Source organism: Vicugna pacos, chromosome 1, assembly GCF_048564905.1.
Source record: "Vicugna pacos chromosome 1, VicPac4, whole genome shotgun sequence".
Taxonomy (NCBI): Eukaryota; Metazoa; Chordata; class Mammalia; order Artiodactyla; family Camelidae; genus Vicugna; species Vicugna pacos.
Genome location: NC_132987.1, coordinates 85,194,809 through 85,217,022, shown reverse-complemented (window position 1 = coordinate 85,217,022; position 22,214 = coordinate 85,194,809). Strand labels below are relative to the sequence as shown.

General features: G+C 38.3%; 1 protein-coding gene across 1 annotated transcript in view; it reads left to right on the top strand.

The window, feature by feature from the left end:
• CRYBG3 (crystallin beta-gamma domain containing 3) overlaps positions 1 to 22,214 on the top strand; it is a 103,181-nt gene that overhangs the window by 45,649 nt on the left and 35,318 nt on the right. The window contains exons 5-14 of the mRNA XM_031672287.2: positions 50 to 94; positions 341 to 456; positions 1,443 to 1,590; positions 5,979 to 6,115; positions 7,327 to 7,441; positions 8,622 to 8,657; positions 11,038 to 11,171; positions 14,119 to 14,245; positions 21,416 to 21,558; positions 21,666 to 21,792. Of these exons, the coding sequence (XP_031528147.1) occupies positions 50 to 94; positions 341 to 456; positions 1,443 to 1,590; positions 5,979 to 6,115; positions 7,327 to 7,441; positions 8,622 to 8,657; positions 11,038 to 11,171; positions 14,119 to 14,245; positions 21,416 to 21,558; positions 21,666 to 21,792 (1,128 nt within the window). The remainder of the gene's footprint in view (positions 1 to 49; positions 95 to 340; positions 457 to 1,442; positions 1,591 to 5,978; positions 6,116 to 7,326; positions 7,442 to 8,621; positions 8,658 to 11,037; positions 11,172 to 14,118; positions 14,246 to 21,415; positions 21,559 to 21,665; positions 21,793 to 22,214) is intronic.

Sequence of the window (22,214 nt, the reverse complement as noted above, 5' to 3'; positions counted from 1 at the left end):
TTCCATTGATGTTTCTTCAGATTTACTTCTTCCACTTTTATTATTTCAGAATGTTGACAAACAAACTCTGAAGTGTAACCCAAGACCTGGCAAGGTAAGCATACATTTCTTAGGTAGAATAAGATAAAATATGAAAAATAAGGTTACTTTTAGGTTTGGGGAGTTTTAAGTAAATACTTTTAACTGACATAGAAAAATAATTATTTTACTCAGAGATTTAGCATCTGAAGTAATATTTGCTTTTTTACATTTAGATTTTGTTCTCTACATTCTAGGATGTTTTAGAACTGTAAATGTGTTCTTAAAATGAGTTATCATGCCTACTTACTGTATGTTGCAGGTGGTTATCTATGATCTCCATGGAAGTAAAGATAAACAAGAGATCTACTGTAATATTCCTGATGCTACATCTTGGTTCTTTCCAAATGGGGTACTGATAAAAGTTGTAAGGGGCTGGTAAGAGAGCTCTTGACATTTTATAGCATTTTCCCTTTAAATTAAGTGTTTTCTTCTTGGTTTTTTGTTTGTTTGTGTTTTGTATTTTTAAATTAAAACCACATTCCTTTCCTTGTAGAATTTTTAAAATATTATTAGTGTTTTATAACTTATTCGTTCTCTGTATTTTCTGTAGCAAAAACTACAGGTTGTTCTTAGTACTTAAAGCCAGCAGTAAGTAGTGAGACGTAATAAATACGATACAATCGATACCATTTTGTAACTGCATTGTTAGCAGGATAGATTTGGCAAGTCGAGCCATAGGCTTCAGTTGAATGAATAGCTTTGGAAATGAGTTCAAAATCTGTGGGATGCTAAGGAATGTGAAGGCCACAAGCTTAAAGTCATTTGTACAGCTGACACGCTCAAGAAGTGAAGGACTCTTTGTATGGTGTAAAAATGATGGAAAAGCTCATTTGTTATTATGGACCACGTCCCATGGATGTGCAGGGGCCAGAATTTCTCTGTCCAGTGTTTCGGTTACCCACTGGGCAGTATGCATGTTGTAAGCAGTGTGGTGCAGTGCTGTCTTCATGTAATAAAATGAGACACGTGGGCTCTGTTATCCAGCAACAGGAAAATTAGGGTGGAAGTGGAATTTGGAATTGTTAAGCTGTTGTTTTTAATATAAATGGATACTTTTGTGTATCCAGCATCTGTAAAGTGTATGTATACATGAATATAGGCACAGCATACATTGTGGTGCTGTGTTCAGGAAGTGTCCCTTCCAAGTTGTGTGCACTTTTATTCTTGCTAATGCTATTTGCCTATACTTACATTAGCATATATCACTGTTTCAAAATAGGGTTATATGGAGTAGTGGGAAATAGCCCAGACTGAAAAAATACAAGTAGAGAAGATGGTCTGTAACTTATCAGTATCATTTGCTTTATGCCTCACTTCTTAGAAAATTAATCATAACTGATCATGCTTTTATATTTGTTCAGCTGGATTTTATATGAGAAACCACATTTCCAGGGTCAGAAATGTGTACTAGAGGAAGGGGAAAAAGTATTAAACCGTGACTGGATCCTTCAGAACAGAAAGCATCCACAAAGAGACTTTGTATTGGGTTCTATCAAGCGTGTCTTAAAGGTAACGGGACAGTTGATCTTCCCCTGCTATTTGTTTTGTTTTGTTTGTTGTGTAATGAAGCTGTGCTTTGGCCCAGTAGTGCTTAGAAATGGTTGCTAATATTTGTGCTAATTTTATTAATCTTCATTATCGTATTAATATTTTTACCAGATATGTATAAAGCACTAAGTGAATGAAAATTTAAAATATTACATGTAATCTGACCTGTAAAATGTTACATGTTGTAATTTTTTTTAAAATAGTAGTAGGAGTGTACCATCCAGACATCTTTAGGAAAAGATGTTTCCAAATATGTCTTTTTCTAGTGAATTTTACTCCTCAGTGTACGTGTGTGCGTGCATGCGTGCATGTGTGTGTGAGAGAGGTGGGTATTAGGGAAATTAGAGAAGGAAGGATGATGAGCGGAAGGGAAAGTGTGTTGCTTTTTTATTTTCTGTTTAGAAAATATTACGGAATACTAATGTGGGGAAAATCTTGCCATATAATAAGACATTTTGTGGGAAGTGCCTTGCTGGTTTAGTGGCAGGGTGAATTAGTGATAAGGACAGCATTCTCCCATGTACTCTTAGGAGCTCCTCCCACAGCAATGTACTACGTGACTTAGTGCAGTTGCTCCTATGACAGTCACAGATATGTATACATATATTTCAAACTCTGGAGATTCCATTTATATGCTAAAAAAAGTAGGAATTGAAGTGGACCTTATCATGATTTGGGTTAATGTCATTAAACCCTTGAGAGTTGCAGATAGCATCCGGAAAAATATTATCATAAGGGGGCATCTGCATGTATTTTATGTGAATTAATACTTTCTGCAAAACTGTAGACAGACCTGTGGCTAACAAATGTGTGTGTCTGCACTTGGACCTAATATTGTGGTAGGCACTGGGAATAGAACTACAGGCGAGGTGCGGTCTCCTACTTGAGATTGCTCAAAGTCTAGAGCAGAGATAGGGGGATGACCTGACCATATGATGTGAGAGGTTCTCTGCAGGGACCTGCAGGTGCACAAAGAAGAGGCACCTCCCCTGGAGGAGGTGGCACCTGATTGGAATCTTGAGAGAGTAAATAGGAGTTAGGCAGCAAGCCACTTGTGTCAGATACGGAAGTGAGCGTTGGTGTCTTGGTGGTAGTGTAAGGAGATTGATGGCTACAGCATAGAGGGCCGTGTGCCTTTTCACTGCAAAATTTAATTGCCAGCAGTTCAGCTGAGCAAGAACATTTGCATGCTCACTTAATTAGCTCTCTCACGAGAAATGCCTTAAAACAAATAATTAGTTTATACGTAGAATCTTCTAAGATTTAAATAACTTGTGGTTTAGTGCCTGCCTTGTGAGTGTCAGGCACCGTGCCAAGGCTGGTGAGGGAAAAAAAGATGAATAAGCTATTGTAAACGGCAACCTCCACACACCCCCACCCAAAATCAAACAATAATAAAATCAAACAAAATACTCAATCTGTTGAGCATGGGTATATAAATGAGTATTTGCACATCCGTCATTTGCTTAGAATATATTATAAGAAAGAATAAGTCATGCATGCATTTTTTTCCTTCTTCCATTGTTTGTTCTTGGACTCATTTTTTAAATTGCGGTGTTAGTGCCCACTCCTCTTGGACAGGCTAGCAACTTTTAGTGAGGGAGGAAAATAAAACTATTCAGCATTGAATGGGAAAAGCATTATATTGTTCTAAATATCTGACAGAGCAAGAGTGAGGCATCAAGCTGCTTCCTTTCTCCAGCCTTGTCAAAATCCTGCCTATTGATAGCTTCATTTTCATGGTGGCCATTCCACATTCACTTAGGCCTACCTATGCTAGCTTTATCTTGTTTCATCATCTTTTAGTTGCTCTAATCTGAGTAGTCAAAACATTAATGTTCTTTAAAGATAATGCTTTCATGATGTCTTCGCTTTGCTGTGAGTAGATACAGCAGGAAGCAAGCGACATAGTCAGTTATCAGAAATTGTAGATTCCGCTCAAGTGTCATCTTAGCTCCCAGTGGAAATAATTCACTGCTACAGTGAATCTTGAGTCAAGAGCTTTGTTTTCTTAAAAAGGTGAATACTGCAAATTACTCTGTTTATTAAGCATTTAATATTTTTTTAAAAAAGGAATGACATTTCCTTCCTTCAGAGGTGACTTAGGTTGTTTCCTCATTAGTGAGCCAAGAAGAGAGATCCATTGTTAGATCAGGGGCTGAAGGTATTTCATACAAGGTGGAGGCAAGCAGTTTTTGTCACTGGGTTTGTAATTCATTCCTACCCAGCTTCTCTCCTTTAGCTTGGTCTCCATTCCTCCTGATTGCTCTAATAGTCTAAGCTTGTAGATTTCGCTGAGCTATATTTACAAAGTATATTGTGACTGGAAAAGCCTGGGAGGAAGACATATAAACCTTTCTTTACTAAGAATAAACTGCTTATTGTTGCTAGGTTACTAGAAGGCGCCCTTCAGTTGCTTGTGTTTACTGCCTCTGTCCATCAAGAATTATACAAATCTTGCAAAAGACATTATTTCTGTGACTAGCCACTGTGGAGAAAATAGAATTATCAGTGAAATTTTTTTCAGTCAACTAGAGAAAATAATTGGTTTTCTAGTAAAGATAGTTGAGAACATAAATGATCTTATTTTTGTTTATTTTCAGTTCTTTAGCAGTTTCCATTATGCTGTTTCCTTCTGTGTTGTGTTAGTCTGGATTGCCTCTTAGCTTTTTCCCTTTTAAAGTACACCACCCAAACATTGTTTGTATAACACAATGCAGAGGAAACTTATTTGTGTGAGACACTTAGTTATGTATTCTGTTTCTGTACCTCAGATCCCTGCGGAAACAGTAACATTGGCCACGTTTTAAATAATGTTACTAGAACTCTATTTTTAATAGCAAACAAAAGAGCCTTAACGATTGACAGGTGACTGTTTTAGACATTGCTGGCTATTTTTTAAATGAAACTTTAGAAGTAAATATACTTCTTAAACTTTAAAGGATATTTGAGGTTATACCTTTTTACCGTATTGCATTTTAGAACTAACTTTCTGAAAATAAGCAGTATCAATTTGTTTGCTTTTACATATTAATAATAATGATTAGTAAAAACTCAGTTTGGAGAAAGATTTAAAAATCAGAAAATTGCAGTTTTTAAAGTACAAAACAGATTATAATAAAAAATATAATTGTTCAACCTAATAAATTTCACCCCTGATTGTTACTGCATTTACCTACATTATTAGAGCGTAACTATTTAAATTTCACAACATCCTAGATGACAATTGTGTTACTGAACCTTGAATTGTATAGTTAAACACTCATGACTACTGAGATAGATTGTGTGTTCAAAGCACATCTGTCATTTCAGAGAAGGGAAAAACAGTTGTGTTTTGATTCTTTAAGAAAAGATGAAGTCTTTTTTGAATTAGGACCTGACTAATAAAGATTTTCTTAGGTAAGAATACAGAAAATTATGTCTTTAGTTGCAATGAGGGAAACATTTACAGCATTCAGAAAGGCTAAAAGGGGAAGTGGAGATAGCACGGATACCAGTATGACTGAAGAGTTCTGGGGAGTTAGTATAGGTCACTAGGTTGGTGCCACACTGTAGAGAGGAAAACAGAAATATAAATTTGAAATGCTTAGGTGCTTGAGTCTTAAGCCAAGGAGTATCACGAGGAAAGCGGTGTTCACACAAGCCCAGCTGTATAAAGAGGGAAGCTAGTACCTGCCTGGTGATGCAATCAAAGTCATGGCCTTGATGAAGGACCTTGACAGTGGAAATTTTAAAGGGCGGTTTGACAGGACATGGCGACAGTGCACGTGTGATGGAGAGTAGGGTCAACTTTCATAATGCCTTTCTTCTTCAGACCAACGTGTGCTGAAGAAAGTAAGTAGAGTACCGCAAGTAGGAAAGGAGATTTCCTTTACCCTCACCTCTAATTCCTGCTTCCTTTGTCGATGTAAATTAGATAACACGCTAGGGGAGGAGTGCCTCTCTGTTGTTTATTTTTTATGTTCCCCATGAGATCAGCTTTTATTTAACTCCCTTCCTCCCCATGGCTTTGTTATGCTTCTGAGAAGGAAGGCTTATAGACTTTTGGCACTCACATAGTTTGGTGATTCTGAACATTGCTTAATGGAGCAAGACTTTTAAAAACAAAGCAGAAAGAATTGGGCTAATACTGTTTCAATCAGTAATCTTTCAATCAGTTTTCATGTTATCCATGTAACTCCTTAGAAAAAAATTATTTTAACAAACCAGTAAGGAGGAAAAGTATTTCCATTATGTTTTTGGGTAGAAATTCAACTGAACAATGAGAATAATTGTAACTGTATGTCCAGGGTGTTAAGAAGACTGGACTGTGTGTCTCTAGATATTTCAAAACCATTTTTTCCCCCCAGGATTGCAGTATTCCAGAGATAGAACTTTGCCCACAGTCTGACCCAGCATGTTGTCCTATCTACATACAGCAAGCGATCCCCAATTTGGAAGAGCTGAATATCCCCAAGTCTGTGTCCTTCACTGTGAAGTCAGGAGTGTACGTATCCGTTTCTCTTTACAACAGTGATTGTTGGCTACCTCAGCTACCTTGTTCCGTATTTCAGTAGTTTAGTTAATTTTACCATATATGCTTCTGAATACCCAAGAAAGACTTTTGCAAGCATTAAAATAGATTCTGTCTGTTTTCAAATCCAGTTAAGCGTTGGATATATGACTCACTGGAGCAAATACAGATTCTCAGAGAGGGTTCTTGATGGGCACATCCATTGCCTTTTCACCACCAAATTGTGGGGCTGAGAAATAAAAACATGTCCCTGGCTGCAAACTCTGGATCCTGAGCTATTTGTAGGGTGTCTCAGTGCTAATAGTTATTGAGGGTCTTCGTGGCACGTTTTTATTACTCCTCTATTCCTACAAGGCTGGTGGAGCTACTTGCATGTCATACACCAAGAAATTGGGTGGCTGGCTTGACGCTACCAGCCAGTGGGCATATATTTGATACTAGGCCTTTCTGATTCCAAAGGTAGCTTCAGAATTGTGGGTCTGAATTCAGTCTTAACTCAGTCCCATATTGACTGGAACCACAAATTCTGAGATGCCTGGCTCAGCAGGGATCCCTCTCGTGTCTCTCTCGCTGTCTTCATCTACTCTGACGATGGTTGGTGCCAAATTTGGGGGTCACTGTTAGAACTCTTGGGAAGACCCAGTTATTGACCCTATCCAGGAGAAATGTCTGTAAGTATCAAGTGTAGCTGGATGCTGGATGGGTCTGTTAGGAGCCTTTTCTCAAATACTGTTCCTGAGGCAGCCCAGGAACTGATACTGATTCTAAGTATGTGGTCAAAGATGTAAAATGCCTGCTCTGATTGCCCCAGTTGAAGGAAGAATGGAATGTAGTGGAATGGTTTTGATTTTTCAGTTATACCCTGATTGAATTAAAGGTGTCACACCTTTTAAATATTGGAAGTCTGAGGAAAGTAATAGCAATGCTTGGAAAACATATACTAGACTTAGAATAGTGTTTGAATGTTAAGTACTTAACATGTTAGCTCATAGTTATATACTGTCTGGCAAAGTGACCTTGAGAGTGTTTTCCTAAATTCTGTGACAGAGGTTTCTTTCTTTCGTTTTCTTTTTCTTTTTCTTTTTCTTTTTCTTTTTCTTTTTTTTTTTTTAACTTTTAACTGTTGAAGTACCAGACTAAAGCATTCCGAGTATACTTTAACCAACCATTCATTTCTTATTTAGTTGGCTTGCCTACCCAGATATTAATTTTAAGGGGCAAGCTACAATTTTGGAGGAAGACCAAGGACTCTTTGAGATTTCTGCAGCAGAAATGAAATCACTGCATCCACTTCAAATGGTAAGCAAATTAAAAAAGAAGCATTTTCCCAAGTATCCATGATTCCAATATTAAGATAGCTCTGATAATTGCTCATGCACCTCAGCCTTGAGATATGAATATGTATGCTACCGACTTGGCAAATTATTCATACATTGTCTTTCTGTTTCTTTATATTACAGAGAATGTCTGTGTGAAAATGTTAATGTTTTCTAGAACACAAATGTCTGAATTTACTTTGTGCTGCATTTATCACAGTACATGCAGTTTCCTTTAATAAGATTCTGTGAAAGTTTTGCCTATTTAAAAAAGTTCTGAATTTGTTTTTTGATGCTTATTAGAAAACTGCTTGTTGTAAGTTATACTCTTCCACTGCAGTAATGAATAATAAGTTCAGCATTAATAATAAATGGGCAGAACTGTCACTGGTTGCTTTCTAAAAGATAGTAAATGCCTGCATTAATTACTTATTTTGTTGCAAACATTTTTATATGAAAGACAAGCTGTTCAATTAAATGTCAGCTATATGACAAACCAGTTTTGGTTGTGCTGTACCTTAAAAAAAATAAAAACCATGAAAAACAGAAATTTTTTGAAATATCACCATATGGAATAGCATTAGAAACAAGGAAATTATAGAATTGAGAGCTTTTGTGAGTGGGGTTACTTTTTATGCTCTACACTGTTGTGGTCACAAAGACACTGAGTGTAATATGAAGTGTTGATGCAGCGTGGGTGAGGAAGTGCTCTCTCTAATGTAGAATTCCCAAGCAGCTGTAGAGAAGAAATTTAGTCTTAAGAGGTTTAGAAATCTACTCTGCCAAATAAAATTTTAAATCTACTAGCAATTTCACTCTTCTTTCTGAGACACTCTGTAGTGGGATTAAATCTTTAACTGGTTGCCTGTACTTAAGGACTAAAGCTGTTCCCTTCCTTGTAGTGGTTGTAATCTAGAAAGTATCTTTTTAAGATTTTTCACCCCATCTACATTGATGTGGAGAAGTCTGACTTGATTTTGACAACTGTGGAGTTCTGTACTTAAGTTTTTAAATTAAAAAATTTTTTAAATACCACAACTTTAATTTGATTAGCATGTACTCTTCACTAATCAGATTTTTATGTAACCTACATGCACCACTTTGTTACTTTCAAATATTTTAAAATGTATATACCTAATATTAAAATTTCTTGTCCTCTTAAGGGTGGACTGAAAGTGGAAATGCCTATGAACTTAAAGGTAAGTCTTGGACAGACTTTAGGAGCAGGCTAAAACGTTTGAGTATTACTCTTTAACTATTTTGAACTATTAAAATAAAAGAGGATTACCTGAATGCATACTAATAACACCTTGCTAATGTGTACTGGGGTGGTGGGAAGTGACCGTGCACTGCGGTAGTTGGGGGCCCAGCTTGATGGAGGAGTGGGCTCAACAGACAAAGACGGAGGTCTGTGCCGCCAACCCATCAAACCCAATGAGCACCTTCTGGCAGGGTGGAAAGATGGTAGGTTTGGTGGGGGTGAGGTGGGGTGGGAGGCACTGGGGGGATGCTGGGGTGGTTTGAGGTGATAGCTGGACATTTAAGTGGAGATACCTGGCAGGCGTTTGGGAGTGATGCTCAGAACAGACATCAAGGATGATCAGAAGGAGGTGGAGGCAGCTGCTATCAGGCAGATGTCAGTTTGCACGTGTGAGTATCTGAAGAAACAGCAGAGGCAATGAAAACTGGGGTGAGAGTAGTGCCAGGATTAAGCACATTTTGGGAAAGGAAATGGAATTGCAAAATGTCTGTAAAAAAGAGGAAGAAAACCAGTGTAGTGATCAAAGATGCCAACTGGCCTCGGTTTAACTAGGTCACAGCACTTTCCAGAGGCCTGTAGGGAGACAGGGAGTCATCCATCGTCCTTTCCTCCAAAATAAGGCACAGCTCCTCCAGTCTCCCCATTTCTGGGCTTCCTGCTTTGTGGAATTGACTACCATTCTCTCAATCACATGGGTGGAGTTTCTAAAACCTTAGTATCTGAGTGTATCTAATATACCTTGGCTATATGTTGGAATCATACATATGTGAGTTTTGAAAAAAATACTTATGCCTGGGTTCCACTCAGGAGATACTGCTTTGGTCTGAGTGTGGTCAAAATGTTTCAGAGCTCCCCAGGTGACTCTAACATGCAGCCAAAGTTTCGGACCAGTGACCTAATAGATGCAGAACTAGGCGTGACACTCCCTGAATGACTCTCCTCTCGGTCTCCTTGTCTGCTGAATGAGGACTCCAGCTGCGACAGGCTGAGTCTCCCTTGGACCGCTGCAGTCTGACGGGTTGTAGAAGTGAATGAATGATGACTGTTGTAGACAGTCACGAATTCCAAGTTGTTAGATGTTGGCTTATGACTTACTCACCAAAGAATTATTGCTTCCAACTTATTTGAATGTGTTCAGCTTATGTGGCATATGTTAAACCCAAATAATGCTTCATCACTTCCAGTACAGCACTCTGTGAAAATTTAATTTGTAGAAAACAGAGTGGTACTACATATTTTTTTTCAGTGTCTATTATATTCTCAGTTTTTTTTTAATAAAGAAGCGATAATTTGCTGGTTCAGTGTGTCTAAGCTTGAGGTCTTATTCGCCAGTTGCACACAAATTATGCCGTTAGCCATAAATAGGACCAGGTGACAGAGTGTGGAGAGATTAGTGCTGTTGTCACTTCCCTGTGCTAAGGGCAGCTTGCGCTTGGGAAGGAAAGGACATCAAAATGGGAGAAGGGAAATACTTGTACCAATCCAAATTTGAAGCAAATGAAATGCTAGAACTCTGTTTCCTACTATCTTCCCTCCTTCCCCATTTGAATCAAATAGCCAATAAAAATACCAAAATTTTTCAATAATTTCTAACTTTTAGAAAGTTTTGTATTTAAATTCAGTGATTTGCATGTCTAATTCTTCTCAGTAATTAGTAACGACATACAAGCAGTGTTATAATAAACAGCGTGTTTTCTCAAATCAGTAGATAATTTATCATTATTCCCTGAAAGCTCAAAGAGTTTTTATTTCTTTTTTTAAATTTATTTTTTAATTAAAAAATTGTTTTAGGGGTAGGTACGTAGGTTTACTTACTTACTTTATTATTTTTATTTTTAATGGAAGTACGAGGGATTGAACCCAGCGCCTCAGCATGCTAAGCATTCACTCTACCACTGAGCTATACCCTCCCCACCAAGTTTTTATTTCTTATAGAGGAAATTCAAGAAATAAAAGGCCGGTCTGTATCAAATTCTAAACAGAGATAACCTTAGAAAGATAACTCAAGAATTGTAAGTCATTACCAGTTATAAGACAGTTTATGAAATTGTCCTCGTATTTGGGTAACCAGAACAATGTAATCATACTTGAGTATATTGAAGCATATTATTAAGATATTTTTTTACCTTTATGATGATAAAGACTCACATATTCCTTGTGAACATCAGCTAATGTGCTATATTTTAAGTATATATTAATGAAGAAAATGGACAGTGGTCCTGAATTCATGTTGTAGCCCTTAGTGTCACTTAAATAAATCAGTATGCATCTATTCTAAAATATAAACATGCTAAGTAATTTCCTTTCATATGTTTCAGGTTATTATTTATGAGAAACCTCACTTCTGTGGACAGGCCAAAGAATTTAGTGAGCATATAGATTCTGTCCCTAATTTTTTAAAAAATGATGTGGATTTTCATGGAATTGGATCAATCCGTGTCATCGGTGGAGTGTGAGTGTTATACTTTCAATAAGTGATTCAGTTGTCTATTTTTGAAGAACAGCACAAAAAATGTGCTAAGCAGAGCAAAAACAACCTGCCTTAATCTAAAAATATATATTCCCTTCTGTAATGTGGGAAATAAACAATATTACTTACCGACAGCTTTCTGTGAACTCTTGTTGGCATTAGAGGTTTTGAGATAGATTAAATGAAGAAAACAAGTTTCTAAAACTTAAACACTTAGTGTTTCTAAACACAATATAGAAGATAAGAATTGCAAGATAAAATTATCTTGTTACAGAGTATGCATGTGAATGAGATTCCCCAGTTTTTGTTCTCTGTTCTGTCTTAGTTGACTTTCCGTGCTGAGGATATAGGCAGTGAGTCCTCCCTCATTGAAGAAGTATCCTGGGTTGTGTGTTTCCAAAGTCAGGGATTCCTGACGCTGGTTACCCTCTGGCCTTGCACTGGTTTTAAGGAAGCTCTCTAGGAACCTCTAAGTGCAAACCCAAGTGTAACCATCATTGCTGCTATCCCAGTCTCAATCCGCAGTTACGGGGGCAAGAACCCCAGAAAAGCTATGACTGGACTGGGATGTGCTTTTGTATTTACATCCTGGCAGGTAAAACCATAGAGAAGAAGCTGTCCTCATCGCTTATTTGCCATTGTCAACTTAGTGTTAGAATCCCTTCAGACACCTTCTATTAATCTCTCTGTTGATACGTTGGATTATTTGGAATATTGGTTCATTTTAATTTAAGCATCAATATCTCTTTATTTGCAGTAACATTGCGTAACTTGTTCATGCTAACCTAGCAAAAGATGCTGCTGAAATATTTTATTCACAGAAGTTAAATGACTTGCTTAAGATCACTTAAGGGTCTACATTTAGAGGCTTAGCCTTTGCAAGTCTGACAATAAATCAAGCAGTGGTCACACTAGCCAAAATGGAAATAAAGGAGATGATGTGATGCTTTGGATATATTGGTCATCTCCATAAATGGTCTGACATATTAGTAATCATTTAATTACTTGTTTTTGAAATTTTGAAAATTTATTAGGGGCTTGAAAAACAAATGTTTTGGATAAACAAATTTTTATTATATTGTACGTTGCATTCCTCTCTGATCTGTGGACACACATGCTTCTTGCTAATCCTGCTATAAAATGTTTTCTCCTTTTCTCCCCTTTGAGATTTGAATGGTTTTATCGTTAGCTAGTTTGTGATTTGCATTGTTATTTTCTGTGTATTTGCAATTCTCTTATGAAAATCTTAAGAAAGTATTATGGCTTATAAAACAGCACACATGCTCTCACTTTTTACATGACAATTGCAGGAGAAAAACGTGTGTCCCTATTTAAAGATGAATAGCTGACTTCATTATTTTCTATTTCTATTTTTTTTTTTTTTTACTATTTTACTATTTTTCACTTTTAACTTCTGTGTGTAGTATGAACTCTTCATCTCTGTCCTCTCTGGAGGAATCTGAGGAAGGTGAGGTTGATGTTTCTTAATTTTTCTTAGGTAACATCTATTTTTAAGTATTCCAAATGGATACAGAAATTGAATCTTAATGAAAACTTAATCTATTGAGAAAAGCTGGGCAGAAGATTTTTGAACTGTCAGTATGTAATAATTCACTAATTTGTCCTTTAATGTTAGGTTTCCTATACCTTTTATTATTTTTTCCCATTCAGGTGTATTGAATAACCACATTTATATAAAAGAAAACTTAGAATTTGAAAGGTCTCTTGTGAAATTTATCTTCACGTAATAGTTTAAGATTAAAAAAAGGTTAGTTTCTTTACACATTTCAAATATACTAAGATGTATAAAATTTTTATTCTAACTCATGTGGACCCTCATTCCTTTCCCTGCCATATGCACACCTACACACAGAAATTGAGGAGGTTTTCATGGTTACTGAGCAGCTACTGTTATTTTGTAACCTGTGGAAACAGTTCTTTGGAATATTTTTTTTTTTTTGTATCTTCCCAAAACAATAGTCGTCAGCCCTACTCAGCTTCATTTTGTCAAGCTCCATAATTCAGAACCCAGGAGCCCAAAATAGTCATCCTTAGAATCTGCCCTATTGGAGGGGGCCCCACTCTAACCACACAGCACCAGCTGAAGGCACATGTAAGCAGGTCAGCGTGTTATGAACCACCTTTGCCCACATTGCGTTAGCTATTGTGGATTACTCCATATAAAGGTAAGTTTCCTGGAGGAGCTTAATGACTAATGCTGTTTATCAGTGTTCTGTGCTGATAGTTTTAGGTTAGAAGTCAAGAAACCGGTGTCCCTGGAAAGCCTCTCCCACAGTGCTTCCTGTTTCCATTATCACCACTGATAAAGCGGTGGGAGCAGCATTTCCTACCCGTAAATATTTACAGAAGTCTTTGTATAAATTTAGGCCACCAGGGCTGACACCATCCCAGTCGTATTTCCCAATTCCCCGTTGCTAAACCCACCTGTAATGTGTTTCAGATCCAAAGCCTGGTTCCTTTGATTTAAACCCTAAATAAATGTTTAATATAGTAATCATTCTGTGATTCCAGCAGGGCTTAATCAGAGGGAAAAAAACCTGATTATCTTTGAATCTCAGTGTGAGTTTGTAACTTTTCTCATTGGCTGTACCTTCCATTATTTTTTACTTGGCACCCTATTCCCCGACCACGCTGAGATATGACACCAGGTCCTGCCACAAACAATGAGCATTACTCTGTTGCAATTCTACAACAGTTAACCTTTTGTTGGGAAAAGCCTCCAAACTATAAAAGATATTGATCCATGAAGCATACACTATTTGTTTGCCTTTGTAAATGGTAGCAAAATAAATGTGTTGCTTTTTAAAATACAGTGATGTGCAACTAGCTGCTTTATCATGATTTTCTCTCTTGCTTTCTTGACTGCAGTTCTATTAATAACTCAGTTGGTTGTCCTCTGTATTTCTAGTTGGGTTGCCTATGAAAAAGAACATTTTAAAGGCCAGCAGTTCTTGCTTGAAGAAGGAGATTTTGAAGACAGTAATGCCTGTGGGGCGTTAAGTGGTTCCATCTTGTCTTTCCGGTACTTACAAGCTGTGAGTTGGCTTCCTTATTCTTAATTTTCTATCTGTTTTATCTTTCCATGAAAACTGGACATGACCTCTGATAGAACATACGGTTATGAAATGTTTCTAATATCTGAGAACATTAAACTGAACGGCTTATGTGACTTGCCTGCTCTTCTTAACTGCCATGGTTATTATGGAATACTTACGTTTACTTTTCATCCTTTGATTCCATAGTCATTTTTGAGCATCTGCTTTGTTAGGTGTATTATGTCAGGTGCTGGAGACAGGGTGGCCAGAGACTCAGTCCCTGCATTCTCAGAGTAGGCAATCCGGTAGGGAAGGCAGCAGCTATGTAAATGTTTGATACTGTTTTTTGACTATGATTGGATTAAGCATAAAGTGCTCAGGATACCCAGAGAAAGGTCAAGTACTTCCACGGGAAGTAGAGGAAAAGACGGCAGCTGAGCTGAAATTTCAAGTGTAAGAGTTAGCCAGGTGGAGAGATTTTGGGACAGAGTGAAGAGGAAAGGTAGGTGTTTTAGCAAGAGACTAACATTCAAAAAGGCAAGGTTGTGAGCCAGTGGTTCTCAGCTAGGGGTGACTTTTTACCCCCTAGGGGGCATTTGGCAGTGTCTGGAGACGTTTTGGATCGATCTGACTTGGGGCAAGGGGTGCAGCGTGCTACTGGCGTCTAGTGGGGGGAGGCAGGGATGCTGCTCAACACCTGCAATTCCCCCGACAGCCCCCACAACAAGGAATCTTCGGCCTAATGTGTTACTGGTGCTGACGTTGAGAAACCCTCGTGTGAGTGAAACTGGTGAGTTTTGGAAATGCCGTTAAGTCACGGTATTAGGCAGAACTTTAGGAAGATGAGTCCAGAACCAAATAGTGAAGGGCCTTACCTGCCATGTTGAGCTCATACTTTTTTTCTTGGCTTGACCGTAAACCACTGATGAATTTTGGGCCTAGTGAGCACGACTAGATTAGCCGTTTGGGAAGATCTTTTTGGTGAGTGTGTCAAGAAAAGGCATGCAGTGAAAGAGGCAGCCTGGAGGCAAGAGGTCTAGAATGTTACAAGCCTCCAGCTGGAAGCTGATACAGGCACAGAGAAGAGGAGATAGGTGGTAGAGAGTCCTGCAGGATGTCAGGGCTTCATCAGACGTTGTTCATTTTTCTGACCAGCTCTGGAGACTTCTTCAGTGTGTTCAGAGAGGCATGTTTTCTTACAATTCAGGAGTTAGCACTGCAATGTCTTTCCAAAATAATCTTTACCAGTGTAAACTCTAAACTCTCTGGCATGGCCTCCAAAGCCCTCTTTGAAGGAATTGATAATGGGTCTGCATGGACTTTGGATGAGCGCAGAAGTTGTGCGTTTTGGCCCCTTAGGTGTTTCTGTCTGTCAGGGCCACTAGCAGCACTGTTGTTACCCTTCAGCTGGTCGGGCAGGAGGAACCAGAATGGAAGAAGCACAGGGAACAAGGGAGCATTTTGTGTTTGTGTGTGCGCACGCATGAGTGAGTGATCCTTGTTACTAAGAAAGTGAGTTGCAAACCATTTCTACCTAAAATAAATGTAGGACAGTCCACTGATGACTGGGCACTGCGTTTGCTCCAGCAATGGACAGCTAGCTTTTGAGGTGTTTGGTTCACAGTTGTAATGTACAAGGGCTGTGGGTTTTCTCTGCACCGCCACTCCTCACTTGCCCACTAAAAGGCAAGCAAGATAAGATAGAGCCTTCATCTTTTTTTCTTTTAGGTCATTGTGACCACATGCCTTGAGGAAGCTATGGGTCATGATTCAAAGCATCTTCAATTTAAAAAAATTTCCCCTCTTTTTTTTTTTTAAAAAAAAAAGACTTGACTGGAAGTGTTGCTTCTAAAAATGTTCAGCAGTGGATGTGATGGTATCTTCCAAAGATGACTGTGGCTAAGACAAGCAAAAATAGAAACCAAAACCCCAAGGCGCTAGTTGAAATCTTCCAACACTAGAAAATGTGGAAAGAAAAAAAAACTGTATAGCTGAATAATTAGGAGATATTTGATATAGATATGCTATAAATAGTCAAAGATAAAGTACACTGGAAAAATTGGCATGTTAATTACTGTTGCTCACAGAACTGTTGGGTATTTACAAAAATGATTTATAGTTTTTAAGTAAGTAAACATTTCTTTCAAAGAAAATCTGTTTTCTTCAGATTTTTTTAAAAAATTGGAAGATGAGTTTAGCTTGTGAAGATGCTATCGTGATTCTAGTTGTAGTAACCCTAACATTTTCAGGTACTTATTCGTGCCTTTACATGCATACCTCGCACTTAATCTTCACAAAAGCAATGAGATATAGAGACTCTTATGAGTCCCATCTTACAGATGCAGAAACTGAGGATATAAGAGGTTAGGTCCTGTGCCTGAGTGTAGAGCTGTGATTTGTGGGCAAGTCTGTCTCATTCTAGAGCCCAAGGTGTATTACCCATTTTCCTCTGTTGTAGAATGATTAGACTAAAAACAGCACCTCAACAGTGGAAAATTAGAGTCTCATTCGACCAAAGGCTTACTAACATTTCATTTGTAGCTATAAATATATAGTCACTTTGGGGACTAATGCACATATATAATGAATAATTATTAACATAATTTCATGCTGTTTATAATTTTATGTTCACTAAAGTGTTTCAGATGAAATATTTTATACTCTCCAGACATAACACATAATTGGAGAGGAGTTCTCTCTCTTTTAAAACTGCTTTATTGAGGTATGATTGATATGAAATCCTGTATGTAACAGTGTGTACTTAATGTATATACCTGATGCGTTTGGGGATAAGTATACATGTGGGAAACCATCACCACCTCAAGGCCATAGAAATATCCATCTCCTCCCAGAGTTTCCTCCTGCCATCTTTATATTTATTAATTTTTTTGTGATAAGATAAAACATAAGATCTTCCCTTTTTGAAAACTGGGCATGTGGTACAGTATTACTAGACATAGGAGTTGAAGCTCGTGGGGTGTCACAGCCTGCGTAAGTTAGCAGGTAGAGCGCTGTGAGACATCTGTTCCCCAAGTAGACTCTCAGAGGTCTCTAACTTGGGAAAGAATGAGGCGCTGCATTTAAAACCGAAGTTGAAATAATATAAAATGAGCAAGAGGACAGATAGAAAAATTGTGCAACACAATGCAATCTGCTAACGTCCTGGCTCGAGTATGGGGAACACTCTGGATCTACTAAGGTCAGATCTTGGACATGTTCCGTAGGGAAAATGTGATATGTGTCACGGAGTGCTTTGGAGGGGACAACCAGAAATGTGTTTCTAATTCCAAATGAGTCAGGCAGATCCATTGACTTGCAGTTTATTATTTTGTAAAAAGAAAAGGACCAGAAGGAATACAGCAGTATTTAGACTCCAGGGATGAAAGTAGGAATTTTTATTCCTTGGCTTCCTCGATGAAACTTTCTTGGTATGCTTGTTTTTCCTCAGTTTTATAGTATCTGAACTTTTGGATTTGCTTTTGTTATGATTTTCAGACTTGGGGCCTTTTTGCAGATCTCTGAGGCCAGGTGGTATGCAGCAGACATCACTGTGTCTCCTCAATTAATGGATTCAGCAGATCTCCACTGGTGTCTCCTGTTACGTTGCCCACCCCGGGGGTTTGTGTGAAAGAGTGCCAGGGCCCGGTGAGCTGAGGGATTTTATGGAATTTAAAAACAATCAAATTACTGATCCTGCAGACTGATTTTTGGTCCTGAAGCAACGGCTCATTAGTTTTCTCTAACAGTGGGGAGGACAGTACATGAGGCTATTATATTAGACTGTCGAGATTTTTCATTGGATTTAAGTGCTGTAAAAATTTCAAATGGAATGTAGATTGGAAGTTCCTTCATTATTCATTCTTCTGGAGCAACAGAGCTCCACTTAAATCTGTGTGATTTTCAAAGTTATTTAATTGTGCTTATGGTTGGACTGACGGTAACCCAGTAACTGAACAGGGCTTACCCTGGGCGTGACTCTGAGAGTGCCTGTGATGATCACTTCATGAACAAGCCAGTTAGGAGTTCTGGTTTTTGTGTTTTCTTGCGCATTTTATACCATACTTTGTACACGTGACCCTTGGAGAGTTAGCCCCAGGTGATTGGGTTTGGCTTAGAGTTAGAGCTCTGCCCAGCAAGGGTACCATATGGATGGCAACTAGTCAACTACATCAGATACTAAATATATGTTCAGTTTGACTGAAAAACACAGAGTGTCAAAAATCAGGAGACTGGCTCAGAAAGGTACTTAGAAAAAGATGGAAGGCAGAAGCTACAAGACAAGAAAAGCCACAAATAAACAAAAGCAGAAGATAGAAAAAGAGAAAGGCATCACCTAGGAGACTCCTGTGGCCCTTGGCCATGTGTCTGGGAATGGTCGTCAGGGTAGGAAGGACACAAACTCAAGCATGTGAGTGAATTTATTTGTGAACTTATATGCTGCCAGCACTTGTCCTTGGCACTGGGTCCTGTGACAGCGGACCCCACCTTCTCTGCTCAGCTCCTGGCTGTATCATTGCCAAATGGCCTGTGCCTCCAGCCCGTTGCCCAGCTCACCCTCCTGGCTGCTGCCACTCTCCCACAGCCCACACAGTGGGATTTGTGCAGAGCATTGCTCAAGTAAAGTACGTCACATCATGACACAAGTGATTTCTCAATGAAAGGGCTCAGCCACAGCCCATGTGCACCTGTCTGTATTTATCATTTTCTACCCTTGTCCCATTTTACTCCAGCATGACACAGTGACCCATGGTATATGTCAGCTTGTCCCTGCTCCCTCATTCCTACAACCCTAACAGGGAGCAGAGCACAGTGGTAGGGGCCGAGGAAGTAAAAGCAGGCATGGAGCACTGCAGTCGCCAGAGGGGGGCCAGAGAGGTCCATTTGTGAGTGTGGCTCAAGCCCCACCCACTGCAGTTGGCGTCTGACTCTGTGGCTACTGAAACCAGTTCCTGACCAGGACCCAGAAGGAGCCCCTTGGGTTGTCATCACCACATTGTACCCTCACAGCCACCTGGAGCTGGTTATGCACTTTCAGGTTGCAAGAAACGGAGGCATTTTCATGTTCCTCAAGTGACGGAAGTTTATGTTGTCAGTGTAGCCCGGTTTGCTGATGTGGCATCTGGCTGTAAAATTTAATTTGGGAGGCTTGTCCAGGGGACCTTGAGGCAAATCTCTTACAGGCTGTTAAAGCCTTGGTTTAATATATGTGTATTCCAGATTTGTATCGAGAAAATGGCAGATCTGTATCTGTAGCTGTACTGAGACAGACATATAAGGAAGGATGGTGAGAGTGATGAACATAAAGCCGCTCAGCCCCCCCCCCTTTTTTTTAAGAACCATGTGAAAGTAATGAACGTGACAGGTGTTCTCTGGTTCCAAAGGTTTAATCTCAGGGAGGAGTTGAAAACACAGATATGGGTTAGGAATAATTTTGTAATAAAAATTTTAGGTGAAAAGCATTTATCTTTTATTCTAAAGTCTCAAATGAAATTTAACCCACCTGTGTCAGCAGTTTTTCAGTCCTTGAAAGTTGACAAGTAAGTAGTGAGTGCAAGAGACCTTTTTTTAAAATGTATTTTCTTTCTCTCCTCATTGATGCTTTGTTTTTATTGGACACTGTTTTGCTTGTTCATGTAAAATGTATGTTTATCCTAGAAATCTTAGAGTATGTTTATATAATAATCCTGAGAAATTTGATAGTGTTTGAGATGTACAGAAGCTGATAACATTTCTTCATAGGTCTAAGTCTTGATTTATAAACAGTGAAGTAGTAGTGGAATGAATGGAATTGTTTCTTTTTTTTAATGTATTCTATATTTTCCAATTAAAAATATACATATTATAATATTTTGAAAAAAAAGTAGAGTAAAATTGTCCAACTTCCCTGGACCCAAAGATAACCACTCGTGGTCTTTTTTTTCCCTTCCAGTCTATTTTTTTATGAAAAGTTGGGGTTTTTTTTGAGAGCTTGTAGTCTTACCAAGTTTATAAGTTTGAGTTTTTGTCCCACTCCTTCATCCTTCCATTTATATCTGACAGTGATTAACAGTTCAGACTAGGCAAATAGATTTAGATGCAGTCTCTGCTACTCAGCTGTGTTGTACCAGATGAATTACTCAATTTTGTTACTGTAAAATGGGAACGATCGCAATAAAATCACATGTGGTGACTCTTTTGGAAATAATGCGTGTAAAACTCCTGACCAGTGTGAAGTACAGGATGGGTTTTTAGCTGTTAGCTTGTTAACAACTCTTCTTAATTGTATTTATTTCATCAAGTGGTAGATGCATAAAGTTGTTATGTTTATAAATCTTTTGGACACTTACACCGTTGACAGCATGTCACTACGATAAATAATGCGTCTTTGCGTATAAGTTGTCCATCATTTAGTTTTAGGAAACTTTTCCTAAGAAAAAAGGAATTTCAGGCTCAAAGAATATAAACAGTTTCAGTCTTCTAAATATATTTCTAAATTATTTTCTAAAATAGCTGTAAAATTTTTACTTCTACCAGCAACGTTCCATGATAAAACTGGGTTTTAGATCTCTCTTAAATTAAAAAGTGAAATTATATCTGTTTTAATTTGAATTTCTATATTTTTACTAGTGAAATTAGACATTTGTTTTTAAGTTAATCTTTTTTTGTGAATTATCTGTGTCTTGCTGATTATCAAGTTGGGTCTTAGAAGTTTTCTGTTATTTTTGTCTTGTGTGTGTTTTCTGACTATATAAATATGTTGTCCTTAATTTTTAATAAACAATTTTTGTCAAGCAAGTTTTTTTTTCTGTCACATTTAAGCTCATAAAATGCTCTCCCATGGTACCCGCCATACATTGTATATTTACTTTTTGTTTCATGTGGCTTTTGCTCTTTGGGCACAAGTGAGACTTCAGTTTCCTTTACAGTTAGTGTTTCATATGATAGTCTGTAAGTCCCAGCAATTTACTAACTGTTTTATAAAAATGTTATGTTTTCCTGATTCAATTTAGACTTTTTTTTTCTTTAAACTATTTAAGAGTAGTGACTATTAAAACTGTTTCCAGTGCCATTTAAAATTCTTGCTGGAGTTATTTGTGTGAAAATTATCCCACAAGTATGTGAAAAGTGCTGACACAGCAGTCCATAAAGCAGAATGCCTGTGTTCTCCTGAACTTTCTTTCCTCTTTTTAGAATTTCATAGAATCTTCTATCACACTGTTTGAATCTGATCTAGAGAGTGGGAAGTTTATTGACATTACGAATCAGGAAGTTTCTGACTTAGAAGAAATTGGCTTTGGCAGTGAAACAAGATCCATTCACGTTAAAAGTGGCGTGTAAGTTGTCTCCTATTCTGAGAACCTGGAGAGATTCTTTGGGTTTTAAAAGTACTGGCTGCTTGATTCTATGTCACCTCTGTTCTTTTTCCTTTTGTCCCTGCTAGATGGGTTGCCTACCAGCAGAAGTTCTTCTGTGGAGAACAGTACATTTTAGAGAAAGGAAAATACAAGTGCTTTTTTGACTGGGGAGGATCAAATAATACAGTCATGTCAATAAGACCTGTCCAGCTGGTGAGTCAAATGCAAACATAGCCAGCGCCAGTGACGTGTGCAGGCGTGCAGCTGAACGTGTGGGCCAGCTTTTCCAAAGGGGAGCTGTTCGATTATGTTGTGTGTACCTATAGAGAAAATGAAATAGCATATGAACGTTATAGACTCACAGAGAGCTAGTAGTTGGTATTAGTGCCTCGATGATTAGGGGCTGTCATTTGATCAGCTCCTTCATTCAGCGGCATTCATTTAGTGCCTCTGATAGGTCAGACAGGACTGATCATGAGACAAAAGATGAGTAACACCGCCCTGATGGGTCTCAGCCTCTAGACATGTGCGTAGTTACTTATATTGTGACTCATGAGAAATAGAGTGTGTGGGCTGTGCTGGGGGAGCAGGGGATGGGGGAACAGAGAGCGTGGGGAGTTGGGGACCATGCTGCG